Raw genomic sequence first — 19,359 nt, 5'->3', positions numbered from 1 at the left:
ACAAAAAAAACTGTTAATAAAGAAACTTAAATTTGAATATTTTTTTATAATGTATTCATTTTCATTTTCATTTTCAATCAGACAGCGTTATATATACATTTTTATTTAGTGATTGTATAGTTGAATATTGAAAGAGATCAAGTAAAACAGGACTGCTTGGAAGCGAAAAACACAAAGTCATAAAACTTAATAATAAGATATTATTCATTTACTTTTCTTAAGAAATCCCATGAAAAACCTTCTTTTTTTTTTTTTGGAAATCAATTGAGTTAAACTCTTACTCGAAAGTATTCACTTTTAAAAGAGTATGGTAAATATTATTAGGTTCACCGTTAGCTTTAACAAGGGATAAAATGCCATGTGTTTGTAATTTGTAAAATGATTCCAAGCCTAAGGAGAAGAAAAAAATAAAAGCAAAGTAAAGTAAAAATCCCAAGACTAACCAAGAAAAATTTTTTTCCTAAATATAAATATCCCAAAATTTCCACCTTTTTTTTGGGCTAAATAAAATACACAAAAATAAAACAATTTACCAATATCTATCATAATCATTATGAAAATCATTCTAGTCTCAATTATATTTGGCCTACCAACAACAGTTCTGGCTAATGTTGAGGCTGATGCTCTTTTTCTTGCATGCCTTAAACTAGCTGGTCCATACAACTATGATTGTGATGGCCGTGTCCTAGTTTCCCCTGGATATATGGCTAGTCCATGCAACTGTTACAGTTCAGCCTTTCTTGCTAGTTATGTTGACTGCATCAATAGTGCCAAAAACGGCAATAAAGAAAGAGCCCTAAAAAGCCTTGTCACTAATTGTGCGGAATCCAATACCCGCCACGACCTCTCCACTAATTACCTTAAAAAAACGTACTTGAATGAAACAAATAACTTTATTGAATCAACTTCATATAACAACAAAACAGTCACTTCAAACCCGCTTCGGTTCCCCCAAGCACAAATTGATCTTTACTTTAGATCTTACCGTTCAAAAACATATTCCACCTATTCCAGTCAACTTTATGGGTATGTTCAATATTTTTATTTTATTTTTTTTTGAAATTGCTAACATTAATAGTGGTCTCATGAATGCTTATTTTGCAGCTATTTTGGCGATAGCTACAATTTCCAATTTTTTCCGTCGCTGCACACCTGGCTTTGTTCAAAGAATGTCTCGCTATCGCTCTGTCCTTTGGGTGCGTCAACACTTTGCTAATCCCGCTCTCATATCATACAAGCATAACATCCCAGTCAAGTGGGGACCAATAAATATGTCACTCCCTACACGCGCCCAAGGCTGGGTTTTGGCTGGTTATCTTTGCATGTTTATAATTTTTATGTTTATTAAGTATGATGTTTTTGAGGGGAATGTCACTTATTCAACAAAAAAAATTCAATTGTTGCGCTGTGTTGCGGAACGCAGTGGAATCCTTGCTGTATCACAATTTCCCCTTCTTTTTGTGTTTGCTGGCCGCAACAACTTTTTGCTTTGGGTAACTGGTCTTTCTTATGATACAATGAATGTTTACCACAGATGGCTCGCAAGACTCATGACCACTGGGGCATTCATTCATGTCATCTGTTTTACTTTGTATTTTCAAAGTAGACATTACTATCCAAATATTTTTCAAGTACAATACATCAGGTTTGGTGCTTCTGCTATTACTGCGGCATGTCTTATCATGTTTTTTTCACTCCGCCACTTCCGTGAACATTTTTATGAAGTGTTTCTTACTTTTCATTGGGCCCTTGTCATTGCCTTTACCGCAACCATCTGGCATCACTTAAAGAAAGCAGGTCACATTGAATGGTTATATGCAGCAGTGGCCATATGGGCTTTTGATCGTGCTATGCGGTTAGCCAAAATTGCTTTGAACGGGGTGACAGTCCGGGGTAATGCTGAACTGCACCCACAAAATCTAATCAAGATGAAAGTCCATTATACTAACTTCTGGAGACCCAAGGCAGGATCTTATGTTTTTGTTCATTTTCTCAACTTGTGGGGTTTTTGGGAAAGCCATCCTTTTAGCGTTTACCCTTCATTTGTTGAAGGCGAGGAAAATGTTCTGGTTTTGTGTATGCGTGTCCGCAAAGGTAAGACTCGAAAAATACAAAACTATCTTGAAAAACAGCCATATTGGTTTAAAAGCATGCCCTTATTTATTGACGGTCCTTATGGTCATGCATTTCCTATTCAAAATTCTGAATCCATAGTATTTATTTCTGGAGGGATTGGTTTTACAGCCATGTATTCATATGCGTGTAACCTGAAGCATCTTGGGGGAAGGAGACAAATGAAATTTATTTGGGCTATTCGCAATTATGAAAACACTGAAACTTTTAAAGAAGAGCTTTCTTATTTGTCAAATAATAGGGATATCAATTTAGTCTTGTATATCACTAACGAAACAGGTAGTTCACAAAGCAGCCTGCACATTCATGAGAAAAAAGCAGCCGAAAATAGTGAAGAAGAAATCAAAGAAAAAACATTGGAAATTATTAATCAAAATAATATTCAAATAAATTATGGTAGGCCCAATATTGAGTCCATTATAAACACCGCTATTGAGGAAGCTCCTGGAAGTATTGGATTTGCTGTTTGTGGGCCAGAAAGAATGAATGATGATGTGCGACTTTATGGAACTAGATATATGGGGAAGGGTAAAGGGCGTGTAGATGTCTTTATTGAAGCATTCAACTGGTAGTTATTTAGTTTAATTTTAAATATTAAAGTGCAGTTTATTAATCAACGATATCCTTATTTTTTGACTAAGTCCAAGTAACTTGGGATTGTGTTTATATTATTTAGCCCCTCAATTATTTTAGCAAACTACCCCTAACCCTTGTGGAATTCTTAAAGTTTTTGGAAAATATAACCTTTACGTTTATTGTACCTCAATAATAATGCTAATAAATCAATTTAATTTCCCTGCTAAAAAACATGTTTTCATTTGGCTATTTAACCTTAGTATTAATACCAATAGGTCGTCTCTACTTATTATCAAAAAAAAAAAAAATTGATTTGTTCATTTTACCTCACTAATATTGCTAATAAATCTTGTAAGGTTTAATGTCAAAAAACGTCCAAATATTGAGGTCAATCAACCTTTCAATCTTGGATCCATACTGGGTCTATAAAAATTACCAAAAAAAAGCACTGATAATTCCTTTTTCTAGAGAGTCAAAAAAAAAAAAAAAAAAAAAAAAAAAAAAAAAACCAAAAATTATCTTCAACAAAACTAAATTTTTAAGGCTATAAATTTGTCCAAAATTTGTATTATAATTAATGCACAAAACAAAAATTTTTTTTAACTTGCCGTGCAAAATAAGATTGACAAAGTTTTGTTATGAAATTTAAACTAAAAGACAAGATATTAAGCTAAACTAATCGTGAAATGAATAGTAGGGTGAATAGTTTAAAATACAGCTAAAAATTTACTTTCTCATTTTAATTTCACTCTGGTTAGCACCGGTAGTCGTCGAAGTACCCCTAGTAACGGGGGGAAAGACAAGATGCAAGTGAAATTATTGAAAGAAGAAAAGGAGCGGTTGAAACGGGGCCCTCCAATTCCGGGACTTCATACTAAAGAGTTTTAGAAAAGACCATGAAGGTTTGCTGAGAATAATTATTTTGTATTGAATAAATAGACTTGAACAACTTATTTTTGATCCATATTTGCTTTCATTCAAACTAATTTCTCTATCATCCCCCAGATCCCCTATATAAAAAATGGCCCTAACCCTTGTGGAATCTTTAAAATCTTTATTTCTCCTATACATTTTGCAAAGAAAAAAAATAGTTTTCTTCTAAGCATCCCTATTCAGTTTATGTAATCTTACCCTTACCCATAATCCTACATCTCAAACCACGAACCAATATATATAAATTTGGCTGAGAATTCCGGTATAAAAGTTACGTGTGGAGAAGAAAAGGCATTGTGTGTATCATTATTTTTGTCCCCTCACTGTACAGCCTTGGTGTTGATTCAAATTCATATATTCCCCAGCATTATGGAATGCTTTTTTCTTTTTAATTTCTCTACTATATTGGGTTTTTTCAATATGAAAGAATCATTATAATTATATAAATATTAACATTATTTAAGTACATAAATTAATATGAAATACGCAAAAAGAATTAAGCTGCTACTAAATGGAAAAAAAAATAATTTATTCGAGAGAAGAAAGTTCCGGATAAGTGATCAAAAACTCTATTTGTTCTTCTCGAAAGTCGTCATTGGTAATGTTAAATCCGTTATACTCAATTTCAAGAGTTTCTTTATTAAAATCTGTGTATTCTGGCCAGTGGGGTAATGATGTCCCATTGTTTGGGTCGAGGTGATTTGCGAAAGCAATAAAGTAATCTTGGTAGGCCTTGTATGGCCCACTATCTTCAAGCCATTGCCACAACAAATCATTAAAATGGAAAGTTCCTAGAGTAGGTATCAATCCTTGAAGCTCCGTTGACAAGAAGTTATAGCGGGTCACATTGGCGTCATTGGTTTGCTGGAGAAGTTGGCGCCGGCCACTCTGGTACTTAAAGTCGGTCAAAAATGCAGCCACCCGCTTAAACTGACTAGTCACTTGACCTTGAGTTCCTGTTCCAAAAGGAGCGCCTTGGGAGGGATCTGATGGATATAAGTTAGCGACAAGTTTTTTTTCTTGAGTGCTAATAGAGTAAACAAGGTTACTCAGGAAGTTCCCAAAGTCTTCATCGGTCTTGATATCAGTATATGAGTATGCTTGGATAGTTCCTTCGTCTTGTTGGTTCCCTACAATGAAGGGAATATGGGCAATTTTTCCCTCAGTAAGCAGTTGTTTTGGTCTATCACGAAGGTACGATCCGTCGCTACGAGGAGTCCAAGCTATGCCATTATTTGTTCCGTTGACAAACAATTGAGCCCGTGAAATTTGCCATTGACTTGTGAGTCGCAAACACGCAAGTTTTTCTGTAGACGTTCTTCTATTTCCACATCCAGCTACTTCGGCGACTTTTTCAAAAGCTCGCTGTGGTTTGTTATCAGTAATAGACTCCAAGCTTAATGCTGTCGGACTTTGCAAAATAGCAGCACGTGCAAGAGGCTTGCTGCGGTAAGTAAAGTCTCCATCAAGGGCAACAAGATGGTTAAGAATGCTTCCAGCACCTGAGCCCTGACCAAAAATAGTCACGCGGTCTGGATCACCACCAAAGTCAGCAATATGATCCTGCACCCATTCTAACGCAAGACGTTGATCAAGAAGACCAGCATTTCCACTGTCTTCTGATTTGATTGCATCACCACCAAGAAATCCAAAAGCTCCAAGGCGATAGTTAAAAGTGACTATTAGGACATCTTGATTAAGATTTTTGCTGGCTTGAACAAAGTGTGAACCATTGTACTTAATTGCACCTCCACGGCTAAATTCACCACCATGTATCCAAACCATGACGGGCTTTTTTGAGTCTTTAGTGAGACCGCTTGGTCGGTAAATATTAAGATATAGGCAATTTTCGTCCATAGTGGTAGTCGATATGTTAAACATGGAATTGATGAGGGGTTGCATTTCGCGTGTTATTGGATTGAACTGGTTTGCTACACTGGCGTAAATGTCTGGGATTGATGAGTTAAGGCCAATACAACTGGCTGAAAAGTTGGTAGCTTGAAAACCGTCGTAACTTCCATTGAATGCTAAAGGTCTTGCAAAACGTAATGATCCATATGGAGGCTGTGCGTATGGTATTCCTTTAAAAGACTCGATTCCATTGCCTTCGTCGAGTCCAGTTACTGTCTGGTCCGAATTAACCGTCACCTGTGGTGCGGCTAACGCTGTGTTTATTAGAGAAAGCAGTGACAAGAGGAAAAAGTAAGAAACCATTATGATTTGGGATTATTGAAACAAAATAGTGAGAATAAATAAAGAAGAGAAAAAAAAAAAGAAAGAAGAAAGAAGAAAGAAGAAACTTGCGGTATTATATATAATTTTTACTTTTAAACAGATGATATCCTCTTGATAATAATTATTGATGACCTCACTTAGAAAGACAAAGTTTACGAGTTTAAATTTAAGCTAAGCACGGGCAACCAGCAGCAAGAATCAGTCAGGTGCATCGTTATAATCTTATTTATTATTTTCAAGTCTATGAATGCCAGTGAAATGATGTATCTTGTCGGTTAAGTTGAAACAATTCAGTTGCCTTGCATACTGAGAAAACAGTTTGGTGGAGGCTGGGCTGAGATTTCTAAAAACTTGCCATTCCCCACGGTCATGAGAGTCGGTACCTAGTAAGTGTGAAAAAACCTTAACGCCTTGTCATGCCAACAGGCGTTGCGACCTATTGGTAGAGAATTTAATGTGGTTATTGTTAGTATTAATTGCTATTTTTGGAGTTTTTTTTATTATAATACTATATAAAGCCTATTTTAATATTATTAATAATAATAATTATAATAATAATGGGATTGTGAACCGGTACTATCATTTTAAAAAAATTCTTGAAGTTAACAATTTCTTAAAAAATATTCTTTTCAATTGAAACATATTGTTGAAATACAAACTATGGAAAAAGGAACTCTTGTAACAACCGAAAGGCAAAGGAAATTTAATCGAAAGTGTAAAATAAAAACGAGGGTTGATCTTAGACATACAGCAACACTTATAATACTATTTTAAAATGTTTTCCTTTAGTACGGCTTTTCCCTAATCAGATGTCTTCAGAAATCCAGATTCGGGTGTTTCGGTTCTGTGTGTAAGAGGAAATTAGAAGCTGCCATTTAGGACCGCAAGGCTTTTAGTGTACGATAGATAGTGGGTAGTCTGTACCCCAAGAAGAACCCTTTCCATTTCACGTAAACTTACTTTAATTTCTATCTTATTTTTTTTTTTTTTTTTTTTTTTAGTTTTACTCTTTTCTGACTATTCTTCTTAATTTTTCAAAAAAAAAAAAGTATTTAAAACTATGGACTCGCCTGTCAATAGTAATAATGACAGCTCGCTTCACAGACAGAGCACAGAAGAAAATGATTCCGCTAGGGGGTTTCAACCCTCAGACCATCCTCCTGTACGGCTCTGGCTACGGCAAACACACGCTCTGTTCAATAAAAGCATTATTTTGCTGTTCCGGCGGTGGTATTGGACACTTCTTCGAGCACTTATTATTCCTGTGATTTTCATTTTGTATATGGTATGGAAGCATCAAAGCTTTTCTTTTTTTCTCTCTCACTCTCTCTTAATCTAACAACAGTTCTTAGGGATACTCAAAATACCTTTATTTCCCTTACGAAAATTATGGTATAGCACAGCCCAACCAAAATATCCTACCTCTCAAAGACGTGGTTGGAAGCCTAATCATCACTTACTACGCCCATACAAATGACAGCTCGCTTCTCTCTGTTGACGACATGCACAGCATCATGGCTAAAGCTTTGCAAGATATCCCTGAGTCTCAAATCACATATTTAACTACACCAGATGATGTTTTCGACTTATGTCCACAAACTTTGCGTGGTGTGTCACGCTGTTATGGCGGCATCCAGTGGAACGGCTTGCGTGCAAACGAGGGCTTTTACAACTACACCTTGCGCGGCAACTGGGGACTCGGGAACGTGGACGTGCGTAATCACAATACAGACGTTGATAAATTCATTCTGCCTCTGCAGCTTGCTGTAGACAATGCAATTCGGCAATCTAGTACTGAACTTGGATCGATACCTTTTACATCCATATCAGAAGAGGAAAACAAGAAAGATCGCGACAAAAACTTTCTTAAAGTTCTTCGCGAATGGATTTCACCATCTTTATACATTGGTCTCATTGGCATTGTGTACCAGCTTGCTGGTGTAGTTGCTGAAGAGCGTGCACTCGGTCTCACCAGTCTGTTGAATAGTATGGAGACCGATTCTCATGCGCGACTTGGAGGGTATGTTGCGTCTTTTGGTGCTGTTTATTTCCCCAGCTGGGTCTTCATTGGTCTTATTTTTGCTAGAGTGTTTTTCAAGCACACCAATGCGGCCATTCCAATCTTCTTTGCTATTTTCAATGGTGCTGCTTCTGTTACTTGGTCCATTCTTCTTGGCACAATTTTCAGAAATGCCCAGCTGGCTGGCATTACATCAGCAGGATTCTCAGTAGTCCTTGCTATTCTGACATCAGTCCAAACTCAAGTCGGAGGAGGTGCTGGTGCCCCTGGTGCTATCTATGTTTGCTCTTTCCTTTTCAACCCAATGGGCTTTTGCTTTTTTATCCAACTTCTTAGCTATAATGAAAGTGACTATGACCCCTTAAATCTGGTAAAGCACGTCAATGGTGGATCCACTTATCCTCTGGTAGTATTTCTGGCACCCTTATTCCAATTTTACTTTTATATTTTGCTCACCTTATTGGCAGAAAGAATTCTCTATGGGAAAAGGAGAAGTTTGTTTTCTACTTCAGCCAGTGGTAATGCATTAGAAATTAAAAATCTCAACAAAACTTATAAGAGTCTATTTCGCAAAAGCAAAAAAGTCACAGCAGTCAATGATCTTTCGCTGTCAATTTCCCCCTGTCAGATTTTCAGTCTGCTTGGAGCCAATGGTTCCGGGAAAACAACAACGTTAGAGATGGTTGCTGGAATTCAAACACCAACCAGCGGCGAAATTAGCTTTTCTCCAGGAACAGTTCTTGGCATCTGTCCTCAGAAAAATGTTCTTTGGGACAACCTGACAGTTGCTGAGCATATTCATATTTGGTCACGAATCAAGGGCGTTCCTAATAAGAGCCTTTCTGCAGTGACGAAGCTTTTTGTACACAAGTGTGGTCTGGCTGGTAAAGAGCATGCATTAAGCAAGAACTTGAGTGGTGGCCAGAAACGTAAACTTCAGTTGGCAATTATGTTTACTGGTGGAAGTAATTTGTGCTGCATTGATGAAGTATCATCTGGACTGGATCCGGTATCACGGCGCGTAATTTGGGACATTTTACTGGCCTTTCGTTCCACACATACTATGATTTTGACTACCCACTTTCTTGACGAAGCAGACTTACTTTCTGATAACATTGCTATCCTTTCCAAGGGCGTTCTACAAGCTGAAGGAAGTCCAATTGAACTTAAAGAGCAACTTGGTAATGGTTATCGCGTTTTTATTGATAGATCGGGAACAGGCCACGAAGAGTCACATATTCTTCCAAATCCACAAGCAGTTTTGGACTTTATCATACCACTAGAAAATGAAAATGTGGCTTACCGAATAGCAGGACCTGAATTGGAGGATGTGTTTTTAAAGCTAGCCAGCAAGGATCACGAAGATCATTCATTGGATAATTATGAAGAAAAGGTAGTAGATTCTGAGGATCTTGAAAGTGATACTGAAGGTTAGTTTTTATTATTTTTTATTTTCTTTACTAACTTTTTTTTAGTGCAAAGCAGACAAGTTGGATTTTTCAATCAAATTGCAGCATTACTCCATAAGCGCTTTATTATTCTATTAAGGGCGCCGCTTGCTGAACTAGCTTTTTTCGCCATTCCGCTTATTGTTGCTGGTGCTTGTAATACTTTTTTATCATCGGCACATAACACAATTACTTGTGATGTGAATAGCCGGTTCAGCAAACAAAAATACTCTCAAACAAGTGCAGATGTACCTTTTGATTTCCCATTAGTAGGTGAGCAGGAATTTTTGGCTGCTGCACCTGGATATAATTCGTTTCTTCAAGGACAAGCTTCATGGGCACAAGATCCTACAACTGCTCTTGAACTGATTAATGCAACAGTATCTTCAGGCCTTCATTTTTTAAACTCGTTCGATGAATTTTACGGTTATATTGAAGCAAACTATTCACAAATAGTTCCTGGTGGTCTTTCATTGAGCAACAACCCTACATTGGCATATCAGGCTGACTCAAGCAGTGGTGTATATTATGGGCCTTTAATTTTAAATCTCTTTACTAACCTTCTTGTCAATGGCTCACAAACTATTATTGCAAACTATTCTCCCTTTCAAATTTCATGGGTTACAAACACGGGTAATGTACTTCAATTTATCACATACTTTGGTCTTTCTTTGGCTGTGGCTCCAGCTTTTGCAGGATTATACCCCACATTTGAGCGTCTGAGCAAAGTCCGTGCAATGCAATATTCCAATGGATTGCGAGTCGTGCCACTGTGGACTGCATATCTTTTGTTTGACATGGTATTGATTGTGGTACTCAGTGCCATTTGTTTGGGAATCATCATGTCGGCCATTTCAGGGATTTATGGGCCTGGATATCTATTTTTAGTGTTTATGTTGTATCTCACAACTGCATCGCTTTTATCATTTGTTGTATCGCTATTTGTACAGTCCCAGCTTGCTGCTTTTGCAGTTGTAGCAGCATATGAGGCAGTTTTTGTTCTAATTTACCTTATTGGATATTTGACAACTCAGACGTTTGGTCATCCAGCCACAATTGAACGCAACGTGCGTATAATATACTTTACAGTTGCTGCTATATCACCATCCCAAAGCTTGATGCGATCATTGTTTATTGCTTTCAACATTTTTGGTATTTTGTGCGGGTCACAGAAATCAATTACTTATATGGGAGACATTTTGGCATATGGCGGGCCTGTGTTATACTTGATTGTGCAAATTTGCTTATTATTTGGGTTTCTCATTTGGTGGGAAAGTGGACTACACAGGAGAATGATTACCCATCAGTTTCAGAAACTAGGCAAGATAATAACCAAACTTTTTCATACTGTCTTCAAGCCCAGAGATTGGAATTTGGATTCGCAAGATCCTCTAGATACTGAAGAGAAGACGGCAGATAACAATGCACTTGAAACCGAAGTACTCCAAGAAGAACGTTTTGTTGAAGAAAACTTGGATCGATATGCAAGTGGACTTGCGCTGGTTAAAATCAGTAAAGAGTATGGCGGCAAGCGGGTTGTGGATGATATTTCATTTGGAGTGGAACGCGGCGAGTGTTTTGCACTTTTAGGACCCAACGGTGCAGGGAAAACAACAACTTTCAATATGGTTCGCGGTGAGGTGGCACCAACTCAAGGTGATGTACTTGTGACGGGTATCTCGGTGACACGCGAACGCGCCGTAGCTCGTACCCGGTTGGGAGTATGCCCCCAGTTTGATGCAATGGACAAGCTAAGTGTTGAAGAAGTGCTTCATTTTTATGCCCGTCTGCGTGGTGTTTACGGTCAACGTAACCAAGCAGCTGCAGTACAAGCCCATGTTGATCGACTGATTGTTTCTGTAGATTTGGATCGGTTTCGCACACGCATGGCCTCCAAATTATCTGGTGGTAACAAACGCAAACTATCGCTAGCTGTGGCGCTGATTGGAAACCCGTCTGTGTTATTATTAGACGAACCGTCAAGTGGTATGGATGCGTTTGCAAAGCGGCTTATGTGGCGGACTCTGGCAGCGGTGGCACCAGGTCGTGCAACAGTACTCACAACACATTCTATGGAGGAAGCAGATGCTCTTGCTGGTCGCGCAGGTATTCTTGCTCGCAAAATGCGGGCATTAGGTACTGTTGCTCATCTCCGCGGGAGATATGGTGACGTTGTTCATGTACATATTGTTTGTCGTGATGCGCCTTTGTCTTCAATAGTTGAGATGAAACGTGTAGTCGAGATAATTGGTAAACTATTCCCTGGTTCACAATCCGAAGACCGCATGTATCAAGGCCAGGTAAAAGTTGCCGTTCCACTTGGGTCCGGTTTTTCAGTGGCTCGAGTTTTCCAGGTGTTGGAGGAACATAAAGACCAAATGGGAATTCGATCTTACAGTGTTTTCCCAACTCGGTTGGAAGAAGTATTTTTAAAAATTGTTGGTAATACTGAGGAAGAAGAAGAAGCGTCAACTCATGATTGACTCTAATGATTGCTGATACCTTAAATTTGTATTCTTTTAATGACATTAATAAAGGTTTTGTTTTTTTTATCAAATTCAGTTGACATTTACAATGAGAACTTATTGCAGCGCTTTTAGGCAAAGAACCCTAAGAAGCTATCAGATCAGTTTAAGTAAACGCATCTTGAGTACTGGTTCAAAAGAAAAAAAAGAAAAAGAAAAAGAAAAAGCAAAAGTATTTAAAAACGCCTCCATTTAGAATGAGTTTCTTTATTATTTATTGTAACTGATATTTAATTTTATATTCTTTCATGCTCATATTGAAAAAAAAAAACAAATGTTTGCCAGGTCTTTTAAATTTTTTAAAACTTCGAGTAGAAATTTTCAAGCATCCCTTTGTCTTTCTTTTCAAAAGAAATGTAGGCACTAGTTAATGTTTTAGCAAAACTTTGACATAGTATTACTGTTTTTTTTTTTTAGTTTGAAAAAAAAAAGAATTTTGATTTACCTTAAAGTCGGGTCATGAAATGATAAAATATGTGGCCGCTGAACTGATTCTATTTCTTTATGAACCAACACCATTTGTACACTACCGTAGTTTTGAATTTAAATAAGGACTCTTAAAATTACTAAATATATGAAATTTATTATTTGAACGAAATTGTTTTGTCATTGGAAATATGTTCAAAAAATAATTCTTATTTAAAAAACATTTTTAATTTGCCTCAAACCTTTCTGAAGTCTCCAATAATAGGATTGTCAAAGTTGTATTATTAAATTTTAACTAAAATACCAAAGTTTAAGTTAAACTGATTTTTGAAAATTAATAGTAAGAGTGAATAGTTTAATATAATTATCCACTTTCTAATTTTAATTTCTCCTTGGTTCTTGTTTTAACAAATTAACGGTGGGTATTTTTTAATAAATTAGAAACTAAAACCCCAATTGATCTTAACCTATGTTTTTTTTTCTTTGACATCTCTGTATGCTCAAAATGAACTTTAATTATTACAATACAGATAGATGAGTCTAACATAAAAAATAGTCAATTGGATGGAACTTTTTAAAAATCAAAAAAAATATAAATAAAAGATGAAAACTATGATAAAATGCCTTCATAAGTTTTGTTCAAATTTTGATCCAAATTATCTCTAGAATGACCCATTATTACCAAATAATAACTCATAATTTAGTAAAAAAAATTATTAAATATAGTTGCTTTATATTGTATTGGACTTTAAAGAGGTTTGTTTTTGTTGGAAAATGTTGAAGAAAAATACTACCCCACGATTCATTTCAGTTTGAAATAAAAATCCATTTTAAAGTGTTGTTAAATTTTAAATGAATTATTTTCAATCCAAACTTATACTGATAAGTTATTGCATTAAAAATCATAGTTCAAGCACTGCACTTTATGGGGATGATTTAGAATTATTTCTAGTTATTGTGAATTGAATATATTAGTTCCTTTGTTATAAACGTGTTATGATATATTGTAGCGCATGGTGGCAATTGTCAAGGCATAATATTATAGTTATAACTTTAACTATTCTTATATAGATAAGCATAATTAAATAGACTCACTGAATTTCAATGACTTCTTTTCAATAGGAAACTGTATGGGGGAAAAAAACAATTGAGAGAAAATGTCTTTTAATCAGTTACATAAAACATAATTGTTGCCATAGTGTCTGAAAACAATTACTCTTTTTAGTCAAGTGTGAAATAACTATTTAGTTACAGATTGAACGGCGATAGAGTAAATCATTAGTCAACTTCCATTGACAATTTGGTTAGTTTCCATCTTCATTTTGGGCCTTATTTTTACCAAGTACCATGTTCAATTTTTTTTTTTCAAAAATGGTGTGTCTTTTATATTCAAGACCTTGAATGAAATAAATTAAATTCTCACCTTTGTGTATGTATGTATATACATGTATGTAAATCACATTTAAGAATTTTGAAATGTTGGTAGTTTTAAGAAAAAAAACAATTTTTCTTAGAATTTAAACAAAACTCGTGAATTGCAAAGCTACTCATAAAAAAATGAAAATCGCTTATATTTCAAATTAAAACCAATTTATTTTTAAAGTGTATATTACATTTGATCAAATAATCCTCTATTCATTATAATGATAAACCAAGTAATTTGGCAGACCCCAAGCCTGGTATCCCAGTCTTTTAGCCATCTTTGCAAAGCCTTCCGTCTCAATGAGATGGTAGAAGGGGAAGGATGGGAACATGGCGCCGTCTCTGTGGACGCCTGACTTGACAAGCATAGCGGTACCTCCAACACCATCCAGAGGAATCTCCATGTTAGGGTCTTTAGTAGCATCGTAAAGGTATGCCATGAGCACACGGTATGTAGCAAGCTCTTGGTAGCCCTCGACAATAATGTCATCCTCGCCCATATTTTTAGCCAACTCAAGAGCCTGTTCAGACTCTTGCCAATTGTTATAGTCGTATGGTCTGATTGCGGGGCCATTAGTTGGATCATTGTAACGTTGGTAGCAGTTGGCGACAATAATATCCTTATCGTGCTTGGCCAGATCCTGGATCAGAGTTGGAGGAGACTCAACAATGTCGGAGTCAAGCCACAGAACCCAAGAGGTTTGAGGGCCGAGGGTAGTAAACAAGAGAGAGTTGCGAGCAAGAGCCATTTGTCCACGGCGAGTTTTTTGTGCGGAAAGAGCATGGCGGTCCTTTTCGAGGTGTGAGTCCATAGAAGGAGTGTCTTGACGAAGAATGGAGATCTTTGCAAAGCGTTGAGATTCAGGGCCAGTCTGAACCTTTTTGACGACTTCATCTAGACTCTTAAGAACCTGGTCACCTTGTGAGTTTGCAGGGACAATGAATCCAAGTTCGAGGAGGTTGCGTGGGTAAGTCAAGCTCAGCAGATTTTTCCAGTATTCATCGTAGAAGCGTGCAATGGGTGTGAGAATCAAGACACGCTCTTGGTTTTGCATGGCATTAGGAGTGGACTTGAGGTTATTGAGCTTAAAAGACTTGATTACAGGCTCATTAGGGTTATGACGGCGAAGGGGGGTTGAGACCGCTGGAGAGGCCAGGGAAAGCGGCGAGAAGTTGGAGAAAAAGACAACGTAAAAAAAGATAAAAGACGACACAAGGACCGTCAAAAACGTCGCTGGTTTCCGCGGCAGAAAGGCCATTGTGAATGGAATTGATTTTAAGGTGAAGAAGGAAGAGGGTTGTTGGTTAGATGAATAGGGGAAGGGTAGAGAGAAAAGGGGTTTTGATGATGATGATGATGATGATGATGATGATGATGTTTTTTGTTGTTGTTGTTGTTGTTGTAATCTGGCCCCTGTGATAAGTCTGCCTGGTATGAATTTGTTGGCGGTGGTGGTGGTGAAAAAAAAAAAAAAAAAAAAAAAAAAAAATATAGAAAAGGCCGTACGTGGCAGGGACGCCCAGATGAGATAAACCCGAGGATCAGCCTTGCGGGTCTTTATCACGTGAATTCTATAAAAAGAATAAAAATGTAATGTCATTAAATAAAAGTTGTAACATATAAATGACATGTCATTTTAATTTCATTTTAATTTCATTATAATATCATGTGATCAAATATGTGCGGCTGTTTAACTTTTTTATTTTGTCATTATTAATTTTAATAGCTGACTCATCATTATCATCATCATCATCAAGTAGTTTTAATAAATAATTAGTTAATTGCTTACTCATTTTTTTTTTTTTTTCCAATTTACTAATGTTGACAGATCCTAATTATTATTATTATTATTATTATTATTATTATTATTATTATTATTATTATTAATAATAATAATTATTATTATTAAAAAAAAAAAAAAAAAAAAAAAAAAGGCCATACAGCCGTGTGGATTATTCCCGAATAGCCTTAGTTAAATAAATTTGTGCTTTAAAACCATCCGTAATCACAGCTTATTTGCCCATCCCATCATTGGTAATTCTTAGAAATGCATATCCCACACCACACACACATATATATATAAGGCTCAAGACTGTCCTACTATTCCTTATATAAAAAGCCCCCTCCCCACAGTCTCAACATTTCCCCTGTTCTTAGCCTTCCCTTCCCCCTCCCCCTCCCCCCAATGTCTCGATTTGTTTATCCATTCATCACTCTAATCATCTCTATTCTAGTCTACTATTTTTATTTCCAACTACCTGCTCAAGTATCTACTACATCTTCTCCCATTACTACCACCCAAGATACAACCCTTCAAGAACAAGTCATAATGTCTACAACAACTACTGCTACTACTGCTGCTACTACTGCTGCAGCCACAGTTGCCAAAAACTTTACCAGTCGTCTAAGACCCTTTTACTTTGTCTCCCACGGTGGTCCTACCTTTATGTACCGTGATGACAACTTTGGTGATGCTGGTGCTTGGGATGTCGTCACTTCAATTGGCAAAGAAATCCTCGCTGACCCACCTAAAGCCCTTGTTGTCATCAGTGCCCATTGGCAAGAAGAGTCTGGCTCAAAGTTTGGTGCTGCTTTTGACAAAACTACCTTCCCTACCGTTGGTGTAACATCTACTGATGGTGAAAATTCCCTCATTTACGATTTCTACGGATTCCCCGCTCACATGTACAAGGAACAATTCCATAGCAAGGGGGATAAGGCCCTGGCCAAGCGCATTGCCGAAAAGCTTCAGCAACCTAATGACAATGAGCCTGGATTTAACGTCAAGCTCCATGGTTCTAGAGGCTTTGATCATGGTCTTTGGGTCCCCCTGCGTATTGCTTTCCCTGAACAAAGTATTAAGGACCGCAAAAATTATGTGCCTTTCCCAATTATTCAAATTTCCCTGCCATCATCTCCTTATAATATGAGAAGTCATGCTCCTACTGCTGTGGAGTACGATACCCAAATCAGTTTCCGTCTCGGCCAGTTGCTTCACGAGCTTCGTGACCGTAATGGTGAAGACGTTGCCATTGTCTGCTCAGGAATGTCCGTTCATAACCTTCGTGATCTCTTTTCAATGGGTGGTCGTGTAGCTCCATATGCTTCCAAGTTTGACAAGGAACTCAAGGTTGCAGTTGAAAAGGGACCCACCGAAGGTATGCTTGATCGTTTGACAGCCCTTTTCAAGACCCCAATTACCAAGTCTGCACACCCAACCCTCGAACATTTGCTTCCTATTGCTGTGGCTGCTGGTGTTGATTCTGTTTTCAAGCCCGAAGGTACCACCTTTGATGATTCCTTGACCAAGGTTCCTGAAGCTCCAGCCGACCCTGATGTTCTTGGACCAATTGATTTTAAACCCAAGCAATTGTACTCTAACACACTCTTAAGTTTGGCCTGGGGAATTTTCAAGTTTGGTCGCAACTAAGGTTTTTCACTCATCCCTCTTAGTTAAATGTATAACCCCCACACATGTATTTTTAGTATAGAATTAGACCTCACAACTCATCTGAAACCAGCCGCGCAAGTTACTGGGTGCATTTTTCAAAATCAAGTCTGGATGCCAGTTATGTTTTGGTAATTCTAGTTGTTGCCTTCGAGTTCGTGGTTCCATGTGAACAATCTCTTGTCGCGCTTCTTCCACTTTATGTGTATCATTTGTGTAAATTGAAAACCCATTCCACATGTAAAAGTTTTGTGCTCTCGTGTTTACTGCAAAAACTGTCAGCATGATCTTTTCGACTCCAATTGTTTTGCGTGCTCGCTCCTTAGCCCTTTCAACTAGAAACTGGCCCAATCCCAACCCAGTTACTTTGCTATGCAGCTCATAAATGTATGTCACAGTACTGTTTTTTTGGCCGGATGGAATTTCCTCATCATCCAAAAATTCTTGATCACTAGGTGTAAAAGATAAAAAGGCGGCAAGCTTATCTTTGGGTTCATAGACTATAAAATACAGAAGATCGTCTTTGACCATTTCTTGTCGCTTTTGTGCCGTGTTCCAGCCATAGCCTGAAGATTCATACATTGGTTTCAGCCGTCGCACCAGCTTGTAACACGCTTCAAGGTCAGTTTTTGGTATTGTATCGGATGTCCATTCTTTAAAGGTAAAATTTGGTGGTAACTCGGGCATTTTTCTCGAGTAAACTTGTAAGTTTTGGATAGTATTAGGTATATATAGTAAGGGGGTGGGGTGGGTAATGAGATACTGAGATATTGAGACCAATAAAAACCAAATTTTATGATGTAAACAAAAAAAAAATTAAAAAAAAATTAAAAAAAAAATTAAAAAAAAAAAAAGGGTGTCATCTATAGTAAACAAATGTGACAAGCGGCGCTGTCTTTTGAGTCTGCCCTAAGCCCTAAAAAACAAGTAACGAACCAGAGAGGTACCGATATTCAATAACGGTCAAATATCTTCATTCCATAGAAATGTTCCTGTCAATAGTACTATAGTAGTAGAGATACAACTTTAACATCAAAATATCTATTGTTAAAGTCACCTGACCATGATATTAAACCTTGTGTCTTGACATTGTAATGTCCAATTGTATATATATTTAAAATTCATATTTAACAACTGAAATAAGCAGTGTATATAAGAAATAGTTTAAAAGAGGAAAGAAGACCGAAGGGATTAGTTGACAATCGTGATTGCCGCCTTAATGAAATGAAATAAAATAAAATAAAAAACTAAAGTCAACAATTAATAGGAATTTGAGAAGAAAAGAAACGTGTTAAGAAAGTAATTCTTTTGAAATAAAAGAAATTTCAATAGTTATTCAGATATCTAACATGAATGAAAAAAGAATTAAAAATAAAAATAAAAAGATCAGTTGTTTTTTTTTTTTTTTTAAAAAAAAACAATTCTTTTCTTTCCCTTTAGTTCTCATGAAATCATTCTCCTTTTCTCCATTAAAAAAAATCTTTGGATTCAGCACTGTTTACAGTATTATCATCGTATGTCTAGTACTGTTAACTGGTAGTATATGGGTGGGGGACTTTACCCAAAGTCTACTTTGCGCTATTAGCACGTCAACGAAAAGAAAGTCTGCATATTATCTTGGCACAATCAGTTCGTAAATGCGTTTTTTTTTTTTTGCTTGTAAACTGGCTGCTGCATCATGGTTATCTGATCATGATAATAATAATAATAATAATAATAATAATAATAATAATAATAATAATAATAATAATAATAATAATATAGTACCGAATGTAACTAGACTAGAATATTGGAAGTATCGGCATTAAAATTACCGGCGAAATTCCTTGGAAGCAAGAATGTAAGTAAAATACCCAGGACTCCTTGTGTAAACGTTTTTTTTTTAAGACAATTGTCTTAAGATATTTTTTTATTTTGTGTTAAAAAAATTATAATATTTTATTGTTCAATATTTTTTTTTTTTTTCAAGTAAATATCTTAGAATTTCTAAAATTTTTATTATAATCAATTCTCCCAATTTTAACCAAATATTTGGTTGTATATATCATGATAATTATAATAATTATTGACTGTGGATAGGATCCAAATTCATCCTTTTTATTTTTTTTGTTTCTTTTTATTTTTATTTTTTTTTTTCAAAATTGTTAAACTGGTAATATTGTAAACCAAGTTATCAAGTAGTTTATTTTGTA

At 36.4% G+C, this 19,359-nt stretch overlaps 6 protein-coding genes across 6 annotated transcripts; 3 read left to right on the top strand and 3 right to left on the bottom strand.

Moving 5' to 3' along the window:
• Positions 1-553: 553 nt before the first annotated feature.
• On the top strand, positions 554-2,705 carry SAPINGB_P006390 (uncharacterized protein; the record flags this gene model as incomplete). The annotated part of the gene is made up of 2 exons (XM_032001101.1): positions 554-1,026; positions 1,079-2,705. The coding sequence occupies 2 exons, from the start codon at positions 554-556 to the stop codon at positions 2,703-2,705; spliced, it is 2,100 nt and encodes a 699-aa protein (XP_031856992.1).
• A 1,465-nt stretch (positions 2,706-4,170) lies between these two features.
• SAPINGB_P006389 (uncharacterized protein) lies at positions 4,171-5,856 on the bottom strand (the record flags this gene model as incomplete). The annotated part of the gene is made up of 1 exon (XM_032001100.1): positions 4,171-5,856. One exon carries the CDS (start codon positions 5,854-5,856, stop codon positions 4,171-4,173), a length of 1,686 nt encoding a protein of 561 aa, XP_031856991.1.
• Positions 5,857-6,937: 1,081 nt separating this feature from the next.
• On the top strand, positions 6,938-11,828 carry SAPINGB_P006388 (uncharacterized protein; the record flags this gene model as incomplete). The annotated part of the gene is made up of 3 exons (XM_032001099.1): positions 6,938-7,162; positions 7,230-9,327; positions 9,373-11,828. The coding sequence occupies 3 exons, from the start codon at positions 6,938-6,940 to the stop codon at positions 11,826-11,828; spliced, it is 4,779 nt and encodes a 1,592-aa protein (XP_031856990.1).
• Positions 11,829-13,927: 2,099 nt separating this feature from the next.
• On the bottom strand, positions 13,928-14,977 carry SAPINGB_P006387 (uncharacterized protein; the record flags this gene model as incomplete). Its single annotated transcript, XM_032001098.1, has 1 exon — positions 13,928-14,977. One exon carries the CDS (start codon positions 14,975-14,977, stop codon positions 13,928-13,930), a length of 1,050 nt encoding a protein of 349 aa, XP_031856989.1.
• Positions 14,978-15,904: 927 nt separating this feature from the next.
• On the top strand, positions 15,905-17,149 carry SAPINGB_P006386 (uncharacterized protein; the record flags this gene model as incomplete). The annotated part of the gene is made up of 1 exon (XM_032001097.1): positions 15,905-17,149. One exon carries the CDS (start codon positions 15,905-15,907, stop codon positions 17,147-17,149), a length of 1,245 nt encoding a protein of 414 aa, XP_031856988.1.
• A 63-nt stretch (positions 17,150-17,212) lies between these two features.
• Positions 17,213-17,854, bottom strand: SAPINGB_P006385 (uncharacterized protein; the record flags this gene model as incomplete). Its single annotated transcript, XM_032001096.1, has 1 exon — positions 17,213-17,854. The coding sequence occupies one exon, from the start codon at positions 17,852-17,854 to the stop codon at positions 17,213-17,215; it is 642 nt and encodes a 213-aa protein (XP_031856987.1).
• Positions 17,855-19,359: the final 1,505 nt, after the last annotated feature.

Source organism: Magnusiomyces paraingens (assembly GCF_902498895.1).
Source record: "Magnusiomyces paraingens strain CBS 517.90 genome assembly, contig: contig5, whole genome shotgun sequence".
NCBI classification, from domain to species: Eukaryota; Fungi; Ascomycota; class Dipodascomycetes; order Dipodascales; family Dipodascaceae; genus Magnusiomyces; species Magnusiomyces paraingens.
This window is presented reverse-complemented; position numbering and strand designations above follow the sequence as displayed.